We start from the raw sequence: 18,392 nt of genomic DNA on the forward strand, positions 1-18,392 counted from the left end.
TACTCAGTGTCCATAGTTCTTTTACCAAGCCATGACCTCACTCCTGATACTAAACAGATTGACACTAAATCGCATTCCACAAATCCTTCATCGTGCTGGAACAGCTAAGGAGGAGACAGCACTTCTACATTAGACAGAACAAACAGGCAGGTTATCTACCTTTGATAATCCCCTATTGATATGGAAACTCCTGGTGCTGAGACTAGCTATGGACTAGGCAGTATCTTTTTGTGAGAAGGCTGGAGAGCCACGAGGAGGCTGAGTGGAAGGTGGGAGATGAAGGGGTCTGGTCTTGTGGCAGGTCAAAAGCAGTAAGCCAACTTATACTGGAGGAGGCTCCACACCATGTTAGGTTATGTCTGAACTGCAGAATGCAGGAGCATCTCCTGCACCCTGAGTTCAAGTATCCACCCCACACACTTCCCAACACCTTGTCACAACATGTCCACAGTGAAAATAGTCTGTTCCCTCTCCTGTGGCCAGTTTTCTATGAGAAGAAAACACAGGTCTTCAGGTCTTTGTGGGGTTGGCTGTGGCACATCCTGGGACAAGTGGTGGAGCCAGTGCCCTGGAGTATCCTAGAAGTGCTTCTTTTTCCTAGTCTAGACAGAACGTTGGAGGTCTCTGACTTTACTTTAAAGCAAGCAGTGAGGAGGTGAAGACAGAACGGTATAGATAGGAGTTTTGTTGTTCCATTTTAATCCGTAAATCTTTTGAGCCAATTAACTGATTTTCTAATTGTTTTACACTCTTTTTTGCAAAAACTGTGTGACAGGCTTTAGGGACCACTCTGGAGAGGTAAATGGTATCCAGGTCGAACTCCGAGAGACGGCTGCTCCATCAGGCTGTGGCAAGACACCGTGTGCTGCCATGCAATGTAAGAACCAGACAGGAGTTGGACCTAAACAGGCCTGAAGAAGGCTGACGACTTCCTGAAGGAATGTGAAAAGTGTCTAAATGGCAGCCAAAGGAGGAGCTCAAAGGAATGCAGAAACCATTCCATAGAAAAAAAACCCATATTATGGCTGTAATAGGGACAATATATAAACAGAACTGTAATTGCTCTTTCATGTCACATTTATCCCAGCAGTCCTGGATAGGTAGCCAGATATTACTAGTCCCGTTAGCCAGACAGCAGATGGGAGATCCCAGCCTTCAGGGTGTGGGTGAGGCAGTGGGGCAGTGGCCAAACTGGTAGTGTGGGAAAATTTCCCCTTTTGCAACTGTTCCGCTCTGTGTAACTATTTTGATATTTGTTGCACCAGAGAAAACAGAGATTGACTCTTCAGCTTGATGATTCAGGCCCTTCTCTAGGAAGTGGAAAAGTCAGGACCAGTACTCCTCCAATATTTTGTTATTTGTCTAAGCTGTGAGAGCTCCCAGACAAGGGGGCTGAGGGATACTCACCTCACAACAGTCAGTAGCTTAAGCCATTATAATGGACTTTTGCCTTACAGTCCCAGTTAAAATCAGGTTGAGTGCTCTAGTTGCTAAATTACACTAGTTGCTATAAGGATAAAGGGAAAAGGGGAAGAGAAAAATCTCTCTCACATGTTTCCCAAGAGAACGCACTTTAATCTAGGACAGGAGTCATGATTGTAAAGGCTTGACCACAGTAATGGATTCAGTTACATGTGCGGGAGGATAAGCTGAATCCATCCTCTTGCCCCTTGATGAACTACACTGGCTCCACACAGCGCATCAGCTGACAGGCACACCCCACTCTTTGCTAGGTTTTGTAAAGAACAGCCTAGCCATGTAACTCACCAGGACACTGCTAGAAGCCTGGCTCTTCTAGACACTTGACAATGCCAAGGGTTGTTTTGCCAGCTAGCCCAATGTCCCACAGGAAATCTGCAGCAGATTAATGAGCTGTTCCCAAGTTTGACCACCCTTTTCCCATGCTGTACTACAAGAAGCAGTTGCTGTTTCTTTTCCAGAGAGAAAGATTAGTATATTGCTCTTAGCTCTCTCCCTGAGTGGCTAAGCCCAAGTCTGGCAAAAGAAGGTTTTCAGTAGACATCAGCATTAGACGCTCTGTGTGTATACCTCTCAGGTGCTTTCTGAACCTAAGATGAACCCAGATTGTAAGCAAACATTTAAAAGGCATGACAGCTACAGCCACCAGGCTGCAGACATCCTTCTGACACAAGCTTCACTGACTGCACTAAGAATACACCTGCTTTTCCCAGTTACCTGCAGGTACGTCTCCAGAGCAGTCCACATCTCCCAGTTCTTCAGTTGAGCACCTTTCTTCAGATACTCTCTTATCCTTGCCTCCCGACACTGTGACTTAAGTGCCTGATGGGCCTGATGTCTGGGAATCCCCAGCACCTCCTCGTGAACATAGACAGACCAGAGGTTGCAGGTGGCCTCTGTGGTATGAGGGGGAAATTCCCATGCTTGCTGCTGTTGATTGTGTCCCAGCTCATGGACAGGACCCCAAAGACCAGCAGTTTGCATGTGCTTCATGTCTAACATCTCCTTCACTGAATCTAGGTGGCCCATGATGGGGTAGCCAGCATGCATCCAGCCTGCAGGAAAGACAGGTACCAACACACATCGTAAGTGCTCACCCCAATGCCTCTTAGATATAAATGACTGTATTTTATTTCATTTCTCTAGTGCCTTTCCTCTGCCTCACAATCCACACTGTATTACTATGAATGATAAACATTTCCCTTCGTGAGATAAGGCAATACTACAAGTTTCACCCTAACAAACAGTCAAACAAGGAGTGTAAAGGTAATACTGAACTATCACTTAAGCACAGTTTCTCCTGCTTTCCCTTTTCATACATGAGCATACACTCAAGGCTGGACTGAGGTTGAGATTTTAGGATGAGGGGGGAAAAGCCTGATCATTGCCCAGGATACACCTGAACCCAAACTGAGCACAGGTGACATGAACCCAACCATGCAATAATGTGATTCAGCACCCTGGAAGACCTTGAGTCTTCCTATGTAGAGTGTGGGTACTGCAGGTCTGCACTCCAGTAGTCAGCAATGTGGATGAGGCACATGGAAGTCACAATTTGTCACGTGTAAGGGCTGCAGAATTTGTTATGTTTAAGCCTATTCTTAACCTCATAGGAGAGCTAGTCTATAAACAACTTCCCAGCACTATGCTAGGCAAGAAATCTGTGCTGCAAGAGATGTTACTTATGTCTCCTTGGTGTCTTCATCCCTAATTTTTCCTTCTTCTTGAAGATCCCAAAACTTCACGCTAGGTCATGTCCCTGAACTCAAACACCTATTGCAGCAGGGGATAAGCAGCCCTTGACACTCACTACATAGGGAGCCTACACAGCTGGCTCTGACTGAACACTAAGCTTGTAGACTACCCAAGTGGGAGAACACAAATGGCAAATCCTTTCCTGCAGGAACTATTTAAGATCTTGAGCTCCCTCTTTTTCAAAAAGAGGGAAGCATGCATTTAGCAGCCATGGGTATCCAAAAAGTTCTGGTTCAGAAATGCAAATGAAACCATTTAGTCTACCCAAAACAGAAGGGAATTTTATGCCTGCAGACTATTTTTAACTGGCATTTGCTCAGGACAGCAGAAATTAACACTCCCAAGATGTGCAACAAATTCTTTCCATGTGGCTTAGCAAAGGGTTAGGACATCAGGGTTCATGCCAAGCCCACGTCTCATTGTTGGATGATGAATTTAATCAGTCTATTTTGAAAAACAACAAAACTTGTATTGCAAAGTTCCAAATTTACCATATAATTTGACTCTAGATCAAATGCACTCCGTTCATAACTGGGAAAGCTGGGGTGGAGGAGCATCAGTTGCAAAACTACACTCTCAGGAGCTTTGACAGTGATACTGGTTGTACTTCCTCATTGCCATCATCTCAGGCACACATCTTTTTAGGCTAAGCCTTGCCCACAATAACCTTTGTGGAGCCCATCTCCAGCAGGTAGGCACACACAGGTTTAACAGCTGTCACTGAATGTGTGAGAACAGGCCTGTGGCTGAGGCAGGGAAAAAATAGAAACCAGGTTGGTGTCTCCTAGCTGTACTGACTCTGCAGTGCATTCAGGAGGGAGAATGAGTAACTACATGTGAGTCAAAGCCACTGCAGTCAGCAGCTCTGCCTCTTAACACACCCAGGCAGAAGAACAGCTGAGTGAGAGTTTTGAGAGCAGGGAGGCATCCGAAAGGGTCAATACATTTTTTAAGCCCAGCCCTACCATGTCTTGATCCTGATGGAGTAGCTCACAATTATGCAAGGGTCACAGTCATTTAACACCTTACATATGTTCCCAGTCTGGTTTTAGCAAAATAACCTTGAAGGAACAGACGTTGCTGCTAGAGGCCACTTGTCTCTCAGCCCTTGAGAAGGCCATATGGCAATGTACCTACCACACGAGATCTGGACATCTGTTACAATCCTCTCTGGCCTTGGGAATTTTGTTGGTATGGCTGCCAATTTGCTTATCGCCACCATGATCTCATTCCACAGGGTCAGCAGTGGCTGTGGGTTCTTCATGTGGCGGATGTTGTCAGATGGCACCGTCAGGATGAGATTCTCAACAGCCAGTTCTGCCCAGGGAGCAGGGTAGTGCCGGATACAGTCCTTCCACTGGTTTTCACACGTCTCCCCTACATCAACACCACAGAAAGTCAGTTAAGCACAGCTATGACTTTTGAGCATGCTCCCAGAGGGCAAGCTGGAAAAAGAGACCACAGTCATGAAATTCTTGAAAAACAGTATGTAGTAGTTGCATGACTGGGGGTGATGGCTGTTAACTAGTTAATCCTCATCCTCTGCTTGTAAGTCTCCTCAGGCTCTTTAATGGATGAGAAACAGACAGAAAAGAGCTGGCATATACCAGATGGGTAGCATAGCAAGAACAGATCCACATCAGGTTTCTCCAGCAGGCCTTGATGATCTCCTCTTTTCTTTTCCAGCGCAGATTTGTTGTTTCATATAACAACACTGGTTTTGTTTACTTTGCCAGAAGAGCAGGAAGAAATTGCATAGAGGAAGAGAAGAGAAACTGATGGAAACATGGAAAATTCAGATTTACTGTAGGGACTAGAGATGGACATATGGGGGCACAGTAAAGCATGCAGAGCGCAAGGCAGGCTTTGTCATTTCAGAGGTCGGCCTGTCTCCCTCCAATGCAACGGTTTCCATCAGAAATTACAACCCCAACCTCCAAGAAATGTCGGCTTGGACAAACCCTGCCCATTTTGTGACAACTTCTTCACCAACCTCCTGCCATGTAGCAGGCGCAGAGTGACTAACTGACTTACCTGGAATCCCAGAGGACAACAAAGTAAGGAAACTAAATCTAGGTATTCCTAAATCCAGGCATTTCTAAGATGTTCCTAAGCACAGGACCATCTTTCAGTCACAGGGACAGAGCATCTGTGAGCAGCACTAAGGAGAAAGGCACCAAGGTAAACAAACCTACCAAGCTTGAAGAAAGGAGCTCTGACTGCCCCTTCTACCGTGATGGGCACTTTCCCCAGGATGCTCTTTGCTGGTACGACGATGTAAATGAGGCCACCCCAGAGGCAGGAAACAGACTGTTTCTGGCAGGCAATATCACAGGTGCGTATTACCACTGGGGCCCGTTTCAGCTCTGTGGCATGAGAGAGGTCATCCGTGTGACACCCAATCTGCACCTGGCAAAGAGAAGGGTAGGAACAGCTGGTCAAAGGGCTCCAAGTGTGATCTGGCAGACTGACTGCAACTCCCTGAGTTGTGTCTGCTGCAGCACTGTCCCTGCAGGGCAAGAACACAGAAGCAGCCCTCTGACTCCAGCCTAGTTCAAGTTTTCAGCCTGTGGTGACCAGAAGCAGTAAATACAGTGAAAAAAAGCTGGTGAAGTTCAGTGCTATTCCTGTCTCAGACAGTCTTACAGCTATACTCCCATTATTACTGGCTTAACTACATCCTTCAGCAGCAGCTCGGGGTACAGCAGTGAATTCTTTACTTGGATTGATCACTCTTTCACCACCATCAAAGTCACATCCTATAACATACGAGTTGGATAGATGTGATCACTGCTGGCTTCTTTTATTGTGCCTCTTTCTTGGTCCTCATACAGTAAAACAGACAGCCTGTGGCTGCAGGATCAGACAGTAACACCTGAGTTAACTCAGCATTTCAACCGCAGGGAGCTCACTGCAAAAAAATATTCAAGCAGGTAAGCATTTATCTGCTTCACAGAGAACAGGATCCCAAGTAACCTGTTTATATCTGATCGGGATACATCTACATGAGCAATAGTGACAGCACTGTGAAAGTACCGTATGAGAGATCTGCAGATAGAGAACTAAGTTTGGTGCAAAGAAGGGCCCAAATAGTTATCTTGGGCCTGAAAATCACCTTAATCACTTCTCTCTGCACAATAACAAACAGAGCTGCCTTCAGGCAGCAGCCACACTGAATTATCCCACCAGCAAACAGAAATCCGAGGAATGCAGAAGAGAGTGGGAAACAAGGTGAAAAATTATGAGAATACATGGAAATGCCACAGGATGGCAGCAGTAGGAAAGGACTGAAAAGGCAGCAAAACCAGTAAGGAGAAAAACCTTCTCCGTGCTATTTTGGAGTGCCCACCTGACAAATACATCAGTGTAAACACAAGCCAAACTAGAGACAGCTTACCTTCAGACCAGCACCGACTGCCAGGCATGGGAATGTTATAACTGCTGTATGCCCTTCAGGTAGGTAGAGTCCTGTACTCCTCCAGGCTGTCTTACCTAGAAGGTAAGAGAACACAGACCTAAACAAGCAAGCACTTCTTTGGCCTGATGTTATGGATTCTGGAGATTTCAAGCTGCAACAGAAGAATCTTCCATTCTTTTCTCTTCCCTTGCTCTACACTCACAGAACTGTCTCGTGTTTTACCCAACCTGTCAGAAATAGTTTTAAAGCAATAGGGTAGCAGCGTGAACAAATCAACACACCATTAGCAAGCAAACCCACCCAAATCTGAACTTCTGGAAAGGCCAAGCTTAAATGTGTTTACTAGTATCTTTTAAAAACAAGAAGAAAAAAAGAGAAACCACCCCCCCCATACCTTCTCCACTCAGATCTTCTTACATTAAAGCCCTCATAAGAGGTGCATACTGTGGTGGCATTAAACATGGTTGAAGTTGCAATGATCATAATCCATTTCCTAAATAATAGACTGACAGTGACATTGCATTTTTCCTTACTGACTGGTCTGGCACAAGCTGGGTCCCACAGGAATTCCCGTTTCTAGCTGAGTGAAGTTATGAGAAAGTCTAAAAGGAATGTCCTGTGCTAGGTGTAACTGTAAAATGGCTACTCCACCATACTACTACAATTCAGCATGTTTCTAGACGGTCTTGCCACGGAAATGCAAGTCTCCTCTCCTTAGATATCTGTAAATGCTTGCAATACACAGTGCAAAACTGATCCATCTCTACTGCACCAATTGGGCAAAATCCACTACATAGTTCTGACATAAAGTTTACTCAAGCATATTTCAACACAAACAGTAAAAGTCCTAAAAAGGGTTCAACTGTCATATAGCACCCAACTTACAACCTCTCCTGTCCTCTAAGAAGGTGGGGCCAGTTTTGTCAAGCAAAACCTAATCCAAGGAAAAATGCAAATTAGACTATATCACAGTGTTTCACCAATTCAACTCAGTTTTGCTGAATTTACACCAAAGGCAGTTTTGAAATGGTGTTCAGAGTTTGCTGGCATTTCGTTCTTTTCTGCTCATATCAAATGACACAAATTCTGAGTATTTCTGGTCAAACAAAATACTATGTTCAATCCAATTGGCATTCAGTTCAGCCAACCCTAACAATTTTTCCTTTTTGTCCTGACTCAGTAGTGTTAAAACCAGTGAGCAGTTATTCCACAACTTTTCTCTCTGCATATCCTCTGCACTCGGACATTGCCACTCCAGCAAAGTCTCCTTTATCTCATTAGAACAGTTTGGAAACAACTCCTCTCAATCATATTCTAATACAAAAAAAAAGATTAACCTGTCCAGGGGATAATACTTTACCAGTGAAATTTAACCTAATCAGCTGTAAGCCGGAATCTCAGCGAGGTTGTAGAGATACAAGGCCTAAGCTTAGACAAATCATTCAGGGTGTAATTACCAAGTACTTCGGCTTCAGTGGCGGTGTCAGCCCAAGAAGTTCCCACCATGCTTTCAGCCTCTTGTTTTTATCACCCCTAAAACCAGACCTTCACTCCATCAAGTGTGCTGACACAAGTTGTGAGACCGTGCTACAACTCAGGCTGAAATTATCTAGATAAACATTTTGTTCCTAACTCCTACCCCTTCACAGGATGGCCCATAGACGGCTGCATCAGCACAACTACGCCAACAACAATTTGCAGTGTAGAGCCCAGAGTTTCTCAAGGAAGCTTTCTTGCTTTCTTGCAAAGCCACTGTGCTGTGCGAGAACCCTGAGGCACTTGTTAGGTGGTTCTTCTCCCCAAAGTGCCTGTGCCCATGTTCAGGCACACGCAGACACACGCACACTGAGGACAGGCGCCCCACCGATCCCAGCAACAGGATGCCTCAAGAGGAAGGGGGATAGGCTCCTCACCTGGGTTTGTGCCATCAATTTCCACAGTGACAGGGAGGGTGCAGACCCCAGCAGCAGATTTCTGCACTAGGGCTGCACTGTCCGTCATGGTGAGGGACAGCTCGGTCGCCATGCAGAGAAGGACTGCTTCTTTGGAGTTGCTCTTGACAGGGCATTGCCTGCTGACATGTGGGATCCCACTTCTCTGAAGCACTTTGGTCAGGATGCGGTGGAGCGAGGCATATGCAGGGCAGTCATGGGCTGGGATGTGCAGAAAGGCAGCACAGTCTTGTGCTAGCCTTTGCAGCCAGTCCTTCAAGGGGGCCTTGAGCTCCTCATGCTTCTCTACATGTCTGTTGAAAAGAGCCAGCGCCTTGCGGAAGTGGTAGTGCTCCCCAGAGCCCACCGCCGGGTGCTTAGCTGCCTTGACGCTCTGCCCCAGGATGCTCAGCCCAAAACGGTTCAGGATTTTGTTGCCAGGATATTCTGCCACAGCAGCTTTGCCATGATTCTGGGAAGCCCAGTACCAGGCCTGGCCTCCAATCAGTAACCCACCTCCCTCTGCCACAAAAGCGTGAACCCTCTCCGCATCTCTGTCGCTGTAAGAAGAGCAGCAGTACACACTCAGGTCACCTGTCAGCTGTGACACCTGTGACTTCACCTCTTCCTGAGAGAGGAGGCTACACAGTTTCTTCAGGCTGGCATCCACCCCCACCAGCCCCTTTTTCCCAGCATCCAGCCAGCAGACAGCATTGAGTAGGAACCTGGCCAGCTTTGGGGAGAACAGCTGGCTCTCATGGGTTGCCACCACAACACGGCCTCGGCCGTAGCGTGCCGCAGCTAAGAAGCAGCGGTGCGAGCTGTCCAGGCAGAGCGGGAAGGACAGTACACCATGCACCAGCAAGATGGAGGGTACACCCCCTGTCACCAAATCCAGCTCTGACACACCACGCAGGAGAAACTCCACATCAAGGCTGAGGTTGGCCTGGTGCCTGCAGAACCAAGAGAGGTCCAGGTTAGCCCCCTATCCTGAATCCTCTGCACAAAAGGCCACCTTGTACAGCCCTGCCTCTTCTTCCTCCCTCATCCTTGTACATCTCATCAGTTCTTTCATTTTTAAAAAAAAAACAACAAACCCATCAACACCTCAATTTTTCTCCTTTTAAAGCCTCAGTTTTTTGCAGTCAAGCAAATCTGTAAGAATCTCAGCACTCATTTTAAAAAAAAGGAGAGTAGGAAGAGTTCGAAGGGATGCTTCTAGACCTCTGACTTTGAAGAGCAGCTTGAAAATCGAAATACATTGCAGAAAAGAAAAAATGAGAAGATGTTTCATATTTTTTAAACTGCAGGTTTAAACTGCAAATGATGTGGGAATTGGCACATCTCCTCTGACAGAAACTTTCTCCATTTACCCCACCCTAGTCATTATCAATCAGGCAAGCCCAAAAGATTTCTCTACGCCTTCTTCTCCCAGCCTCTGCCACTTTGAGAACTGAAGAAAGGGTGGCTAGGCCAGATGGGCTAGATGGCCAGGCAGACACACAGCTAGACAACTAATGACTGACTAGAAGTTGAACCAGGGCCCTAACACATAGTCCTCACGTTACTACTAGTTGGTCTCCACAACATAAAGAGATTATACGGTGCAAGGTCCTCTTATCTCTGCTATTTCCATATAACTGCTATATGTCATGGTGCAGAAAGACACATCAAATTACTCTCATGTGCTTTGTTTACACTTTCTCCTGGTTCTGCCAAACACAGTTTTCCTTCAACACCTGGAAATAATCTGTTGTTCTGCGGCCACTGCAGCCAGCTCAAGAATAAATGCTGCTGCTCCTCTGTATGCCCGTAGGACAGGAATTAAATCTGCAGCTCTCCTTTGGTTATTACTTTACTGAGACCCTTTGTCGCACAGAGTATGTGCGCAGGCATATGGCACAGCACCTGCCTTGGGCTGCAGTCTGATTCTCCGTGAGTTAAGCAAAGGCCAGCAGGAAGGCCCAAATACACAGAGCCATTGTATTACATGGAAATTAGGTATCTAAATTTCTCTGTGGCTCTGGATCCAACCAAAACTACCACAAAAGCACCCCCAAAAAGGTGTAATTCACCCTTAGTTACCATTTAAAGTCTTGTTAATTGCTATGTAATTTTTCTCTGGTGAATTGTCCACCCCTCTCCCTCTTCCACACACTGTGCATGAGGCGGTGGGAACATGCCCACACAATGCAGGTGGGAAGAAAAACCAATCGGCAAAATTTAATTAAGTAACTTCATTTGTTAGCTGTGTCCTAAGCATTTCGCTGAATTCAACAGCAGAGCTTTCTGCTACCTTTATTGGGATACAAACTGATCAGACACAAACTGATCCAGTAAGCATCAGATGCAATTATTTGAAAATATTAGAAATTTAGTACTATATATCCACAAGGAAAAGCCTGCGAAGAAAAGACTTGCAGGGAATTTTATCGTCATTGTTGCAGCTTTCACTGCAGTGAAATGAAGCTGCCACACAGAGGAAGCGCAGCAGCACTCACGCTCCTCGGAGAACCCACTGCACCTTGTGTAACTTGGTGGAAAGTGGCCAGAGGCACAGCCTGGCACACCCACTGGCACGGGGAGGTGGGGAAGACAAAGATGGCACTCCGCTGCCAGGTCAGCTGTGCGATATGAGTCACAGCAACCCTGAGCATTACACCTGCTGCTCCAGGTCCCAAAGGATCAGGCTGGGAGCCCAAACTAGGAGCATGGAGATTTCCTGCCCACAGCCTGCCAGAAGCTGAGAAGGGAAGTGGCACTCAGGCGATCTCCTCAGCCCTGCTCCAGCCTCAGGGTTTCACTTGCAGAAGGTGAATTTCCGCAAGTAACAGGCTAAACAGGTTTAGCAGCTGCCAGCCACAGCCTGGCCCAGAGAGGTGGCCTTGTGCTCCATCTCCAACCTGGTTTTGAACTGCTGGAAAGCTGCTCCGAACACACACACACGTGGGGAGTAGGAGTTGTTCCTCCTGTCCCTGTGTTTGCTGCACATTGCACTCAGGCACGCTTCATCAGGCAGACTGCTTTAAAAGATGGCTCCCCTCATTTCCTTCCCTCTGAAGAAACTCCCTGGACCTGGCCCAGCTGTCCTGGAAGCAGTCAAAGACATAAATCTTCCCAATTGCAAACAGTGGAAAGTCCCTCTTAAAAAAAAAAGACAAACAGTTGCATCCCATCCTGGCTATTAAAGAACCAGCATTCACCATCATCCTCATCTCTCACCTCAAGAATCTTCTGTAAACCCCTCACCTGCATAACCTGATCAGTTGTTTACATAGAGAGCAATTCAGATACTCACGGGACAATTAATGGGATCTTGGGAATTTTCTTGGCGACTTTGAAGATGCCTTTCTCCACAGCGTTTCCCGTGAAATATATGCCAGCCACGCTGGTCACCTGGTTCCCAGGGAACTCCAACAGCACCTTCTCCTTGCCATGTTGACTAGCCCAGTGCCAGGCCTGGCCTCCAACCAGCAGCCCTCCCCCCCCCGCCACAAAGCCAACCAGGTCTTTCGCCCGTGCGCTGCCATAGGCGTCCATACAGTACACCCCCAGCGAGGGGCTGAGCTCTGCCCCCGCCTGCACTGCGGTGCCAGCCCTGAGCAGCAGCTGGGAGAGGGAATCCAGATGAGGATGGACCCCAACCAGGGCCTCGGGGGAAGGCTTGAGCCACTCCACAGCATTTCTGAGGAACTGGGAGAACTTGGAGTCCTTCAAGATTCCTTCATGGGAAACAACCACCATCCGGCCCTTCCCATACTGTGAAACGGCAATCAGAACCTGCTTCTTGGAGCTCATAAGCACAGGGTAGGCATCCTCTCCGACAAGCAGCAGCTCACAAGGAACAAAACTGCCAGTGAAGTCCCATTGCCCAACACCGTCCACTAACAGCTCGTAGGTGGCAGAGGGTTTCATCTTCAGGTCACTCCTATCTGGTGGAGAGAAGACCAACATTCATCACAGTATGGCTCAGCAATAACAAACAGCTGTAATAACCCTGTGGAGTCATTTCTTTCTTGTCTAGCAGGAACTCCAAACGGGAATCATTTACTGGAAGCAGCTTTGTGGACAAACTTTTTCAGGGATTTGGGATTATTTTTTTTGTGTTTGGCTTTGCTACCACACTATTTAACATTTAAACAGAAGTGACAAGTATATCAAGATGATGAAGGAAAAGAAAGTGACTGTTCCAACAAATTCTGCTATGCATCATGGAGAAGAACAGGGAAATAAGTACTCACTATTCACTCTCCCATTAACATTTATTTGGAAAGGGGGAGTGCCAGAGACTCCAGGAAGTTGACTAGGCTTGTCCAGTAGAGGTGGTTCACATGGAAATAGCCAGAAAATTAAAAGACCTTATCAACACAACACACAGCACAATTCAAACATGTGGTCCACATTTTAATTCCTAATTGGCTATGTACAGAGTTACACACAGCTGCTGCAAGATGGTATTCCAAAGTTGTACTTTTCTAACTCCGTTGAGGCACAATAAGCCCTTGCTTAGTATTAGGAGATGTGAGGGGGAGGAGAATCAAGCAGAAATGATGGAGACTACCAGCTCCCCTGGAGTAACTGCCAGTTTAAGTCACACAGTACCTAGAAGAGCAGGTCTGGGCACAGGAGATTCATGCCCTAGTTCCCTGATCCAAACTGCCGCATGATCTCAAGGAAATAATTTCCCTTTTCTGTAGCTTTTTTTTCACCTGTTTTCCCATCTATAAAGTAAGGAGAGTGGTACTGACCTCGATTGCCAAGCCTTTTGAGGTCTACGGATCACACGTGCTCTACTTAGGCTCCCTCAGGTTGAATGCTTGGCTTAGCTCCTCACCAAAGTTACCTTCTGCTGAGCTGGGGCAGCTGTGGCTGTGCAAACAGGAAGGTTTTGAAGTAGAGAATATGACCCAGCTCCACCCAGTTCCTGTCATTCAGGATTCACAAGGCTGACTTGGAGCACAACGCCTACACCATGGGAAGGAGCAGCTCCGGGGCTAGCCTAGCCCTTTCCCTGGCAGCACCCATGCCAACACTGCAGCGACCTTCCCTGGTCTGCACATGCATTTCGTATTTGGCTACCCTGAAAGTAAATCCTTGCCATGCAAACACAGGAAAATGGAGAAATCCTGGAGAAGCGGCATCCTTAATTTGGATTTGTCACAGGCCCCAGGGAGCTGAGAAACAGCAACCCAATCAAGAGTGACAGTATCATTCCCATTGCTTATCCTCCGGACATGCCTGGAAGCTCCTGTTTTTCACCCACACTCTCGTGGGACTCCACATATGATTTATGAGTCAAAGCTGCTGATTAACATAGGATAAAACCTACACTGCCCAGTCATTTAGCTTGTTTGCTGGCTTAGTCTGAAGTCCAGCTTTGTTTCCCTAGGTTTGAATAAGCCCGACATTTAAAGGCAAATACAAGGTTTAAGTAGTTTAGGTTGTTTTACCAGGAATCATGCAACAAAGCAGTAACACAGTTTGGGAAAACACTGAAGTTTTTTCTGGTGGCTTCTGTGGACTTGATACTAATGTACCTGTACTGACACACTAACCATAACGTAGGGGAGAGGAAAATCAGTTGGATAGTTTCAACAACTCGTATTCTACCTGAGGACTACCCTACAGGACTAGGTTTGAAGTAAATTCAGTAAAAAGCAACCTTTACTTCTTAGTCTGCACCCTTCCTATCACAGGATTTGAAAGCTAACTTCCTAGACTGGGTCCCACAAAAGCATGGGTGCTCCCTGGCATTTATCCAGAACATGGTGTGGCTGTCTTGGACAGGATTTTAACTCTCTCTAAATGGAATGCAATTTTCACCATATAACAGAATTCCCAAGTTCTATATAATCACAATTTCTTCACTTCCATTGCATTAACCATTTGAGTGTGGAGAGAAGAAAGGAAGTGTACTCGTTAGAACAGACACAACTACAGGTGATTTCCTCTTTCTACGGAGAGAAGGGAGAAAACATAGCAGGGACAGAGAACACACATGTCTGACAAGAACTGTGGGAAGCCGCAGAAGACTGAGCTGTGTGACTTTTGTGTCAATTAGGAGGAAACGACGACTACACCTGGGCACACACAGAGAGAAGGGGAAGCTCTTCACTTGGCCACTTCCCTTCTTAACATGGAAGTACAAATTCTCCATGACAGTGTCCTGAACAAGTCAAAAGACTCTCAGTTCCTTGCCTTCCCCTCCTGTCCCTTCCATTTCTCACCTCCAGACAGTTCCCTATCCCCACAGAGCTGAGAATATTGAGAGTAGGTATTGCAGCATACATTTATAAATCCTGCCAGACGACTAATTCTCTCCTAGCATTTCTTCTGTCTCTGGAAAAGGGACAAAAATGTAATTGCAAGGTATTGGGGCTTCATTAAATGCAGACTTAAGATTCCATCATCTGCTGTCCTGAAGTCATCACATCCAGGCAAAAGGGATGAGGTACAAAGGAAGGAATACCCCTTGGGCCACTCAGGAAGAATATCTCTGGGAGAGAGATGACCGGGGAGGGGGGGCTCTAAGGGTGAACAAGGGAACAGACTTTGTGTGTCAAGCGCTCACTTTGGGGTAAGTCTTTTAGGTCCCTGTAAAGCCTGTGAGAATTTCAGTGAGTAAAAAGCACGGGAATGTGCAGTACCTGAGAGGAAGAGGACAAAAGGCACAGGATATTCACTGGAGTGGATCACTTGTTAAGAACACAGGCAGCCTAAGTGAGTGAGAGAAACACAGGTCCTAGACATTTGGCTGCTCTTCCTAAATGGTGGGGGGCACACTTGGGGGTTTCCAGTCTTTTCTTTCAGATTCACAGTTTAGCAGTCTGCACAGTAACCAAGCATCAAGTATGTTGCAAAGTCTGTAGGCAGTAAAGAACTGGTGGGCTCTTTCTTTTTCACGTTTATCAGCAAATTGAGCAAGGAGAAAAATGCTGACATTTGCCATTTGCTGAAGGGACAAAAGTACTTACTATATTCATTATGTCTGTTCATCATCAAGTGAGGTTTTAAACTGAAAGAAGGTAGATTTAGATTGGATATAAGGGAGACATTTGTTATGATGAGGGTGGTGAGACACTGGAATGGGTTATCCAGAGAAGCTGTGGATGCCCCAACCGTAGAAGTGTTCAAAGTCAGGTTGGATGAGGTTTTGAGTAACCTGGTCTAGCAAAAGATGCTCCAGCAGGGCAGGAGGGTTGGACTAGATGATAATTCAAAGTCCCTTCCAACCCAAACTGTTCTATGATTCTGTGATTCTAAGACTCGCATGCTATGTAGCACAAATGCACACTGCAAGAGTAAGTGGGCCTTAGAGCTGGCTTAAGCACATAAGGGAGAGCCTAGGCTGCTGCCAGGGCAGGAATGTGCTCAGGCTCTGCACTACTAGAGGATCAGGAACTTGGTCTTAGCCAGTGTGTGCTCACATACATACAGCATCCAGGGTAACTGTGAGGCTGGACCACTTGAGAATGGGCTCAAATTTGTGTTAACCTGAAGATGGAGATGATGACTGTCAGAACTGAACATCTCAGGTATGCTCTGCATGCTTCCCCACCCTTTTCGACACCTGTGAAAGCAAAAGCACCATGAAGCCACCAGTGGGGAAGGCTAAAGCAGTAAGCCGTAAAATGTAAAGATTAAGCGATGTGCAAGAAGGGTGGTGAGATGAAGCAATAAATTCAGGTGCAATGGATTGCATGCAGAAGGGAACACAACACTTAAACTTTGACCACAGCCCTTCTTAAAGAACTGCTCAAAACTATGGTAAAAGAAGACACCTAGTGGAGATCACAGAATATCTCAAGTTGGAAGAGACCCATAAGGATCATGAGTCCAACTCCATGCTCCTTGCAGGACTACCAAAACTAAACCATACGACCAAGAGTGTTGCCCAGATGCTCCTTGAACTCTGACAGGCTTGGTCCACTTCCCTGAGGAGCCTGTTCCAGTGACGGATCACACTCTCAGTGAAGAACCTTTTCCTAATGTCCAAGCTGAACTTCCCCTGACACAGCTGGAAAAGTGAGATGGAGAAGCGGGAGGCAGCCAAGCAATAGTTTGCATGGGAAATACAAGGTTAGAAAAACATACATCAAAAAAAGCCTTTGCCTTTCTAATGTTACATAACAAAAGTCAAAGAAACAAAGCTAAATACATCAAAGGGAAATAGAGCCAAAGAAGTAGTAGATTAGGTTGTAAATTAATGGCACTCTAAAATTAGGTCAAGAAAGCAATTATTAAAGGAAGCGACTATTTTTTTTTTTGTTTACAGTTACAGTGTTTAGAGTTATAAGAGAGCAGATTGAAAACCAATAAAAGCTAAAAAAAAAATAATTTTTAGTGAAAGTGCAGCTGAATCAATCAGGCAATTACCTGTAATTACTGTTAATGTTATTACTTTTATATGGCACTTTACAGCAGATTACAAACCACTATAATTTCAAAGCCGAGTAAAATGCTGGTGTGTTTTAAGGAAAAAACCAGGAATTTCCCATGCTTTCTGGTGGTGTTAACATGCATGCATTAGGGTACACTTCTGGTGGTGTTAACATGCATGCATTAGGGTACACTCACTGGCTAACAGGATGCAAAGAAACAGAAAATATGAATGTCTAAACACACATCTGTCCAGCCATCTTAGTTGCTTTCCAAGATAAGGCAAAGAAAGAACCAAATGAAAGCAGCTGATGACATCTGTCTGGGTATTTCAAAATAATTTTGCATTTGGAAATGTAATTAACATCTTAATAAAATTGATTTTACTAACTTCCTATGAACTGAAAGCAAGCCGATCGGCTATGATCAGTAAAGACAGGGATACACTGAATCAGAAGAAATGTCTATACAAAAAAGTGCTGTTTATAGTCTCTTTAAAAAATCTACACCTGTGATCTAAAAAGGACAGCAAGTATCACATGAATGAAATTACCAAATAGAAAGTAATGTACAGAAGCACAGGAGAAGAAATCATAACCTTACTAGAAAATAATTTTTTAAAAAATGAGAAATTGCTTGAACGCAAGTCCTCTGGCCTCTAGTTTTAGCGAAGTGTTGACATCTGTTGGTGAAGGAGGAGGAGAGCAGCACAGAAATCTCCAGCAACTGTTGATACAGAGCCCTTTTCCAGAGGGGCTGAGCCTCATTTACATGCCTGCTGTGTATAAGCACAGATCATTTCCCTTTCAATGTTGCTGGGTTTTAAAGCACGCGATAAGCATAACCTCGTCTGCACCAATCTACTATAGCCTGCAGTGATGTTGGTAAAAGATGAGGGAAACCAACAACTTTATCCCTTCTAAACTAAAAGGAAAGCACAGGACTTGTTTTGCTATATACTGCCGGGGAGCAAGGGAAAGCAAGGATACTGGGACAGCTCACTGAAGCTGAGCACGAAGAACAGGCAGGGTGTAACTCAGGTGGTGGGCAGCAGCTGATACCCTTAATGACCTATCAAAGACATGTCACACAAACTAACAGTGTACAGTTAGACTGGTGAAGGTTTGTGCCTTACTGTGAATTGCGTAGCACCACTTACTGCAACAAAAAAATGTGCAGTTCACATAAACTGAACATTGTTTCCTCCTTACCGTCATGCACTATTATATTTTACAATGCAACAAGCAGAAGTATTACAAGCCATGCCTTATCTCTTAAATCATATTCTTTTTCAACTCAGTATAAGGGTGATACACCAACAAGGAGCATCTGGGGCTTATTTTGGATTCTGAGACTAACCAAACAATGCCTCAGAAGAAATGTATGCCAAGTAGAAAAAGTACCAAGTTTACTTAGTTCTTTGTTACTGC

At 45.6% G+C, this 18,392-nt stretch overlaps 1 protein-coding gene across 6 annotated transcripts in view; it reads right to left on the reverse strand.

The window, feature by feature from the left end:
- TCAF2 (TRPM8 channel associated factor 2) overlaps positions 1-18,392 on the reverse strand; it is a 42,549-nt gene that overhangs the window by 19,631 nt on the left and 4,526 nt on the right. For 5 of the 6 annotated variants that reach the window (XR_008747917.1, XM_055809109.1, XM_055809108.1 and 2 more), the window contains exons 3-8: positions 11,882-12,515; positions 8,566-9,536; positions 6,632-6,726; positions 5,430-5,643; positions 4,372-4,611; positions 2,197-2,534 (exon numbers count right to left, since the gene is read on the reverse strand). Coding sequence is in view for 5 of the 6 variants with exons in the window: in XM_055809109.1 (XP_055665084.1) it covers positions 2,197-2,534; positions 4,372-4,611; positions 5,430-5,643; positions 6,632-6,726; positions 8,566-9,536; positions 11,882-12,515 (2,492 nt within the window). In the remaining variant the exon portion in view is untranslated. Of the gene's footprint in view, positions 1-2,196; positions 2,535-4,371; positions 4,612-5,429; positions 5,644-6,631; positions 6,727-8,565; positions 9,537-11,881; positions 12,516-13,331; positions 17,120-18,392 lie in introns of those variants that run through there. The other variant, XM_055809111.1, reaches the window with a different exon arrangement.

The sequence above is a fragment of the Falco peregrinus genome, chromosome 6 (genome assembly GCF_023634155.1).
Source record: "Falco peregrinus isolate bFalPer1 chromosome 6, bFalPer1.pri, whole genome shotgun sequence".
NCBI lineage: Eukaryota > Metazoa > Chordata > Aves > Falconiformes > Falconidae > Falco > Falco peregrinus.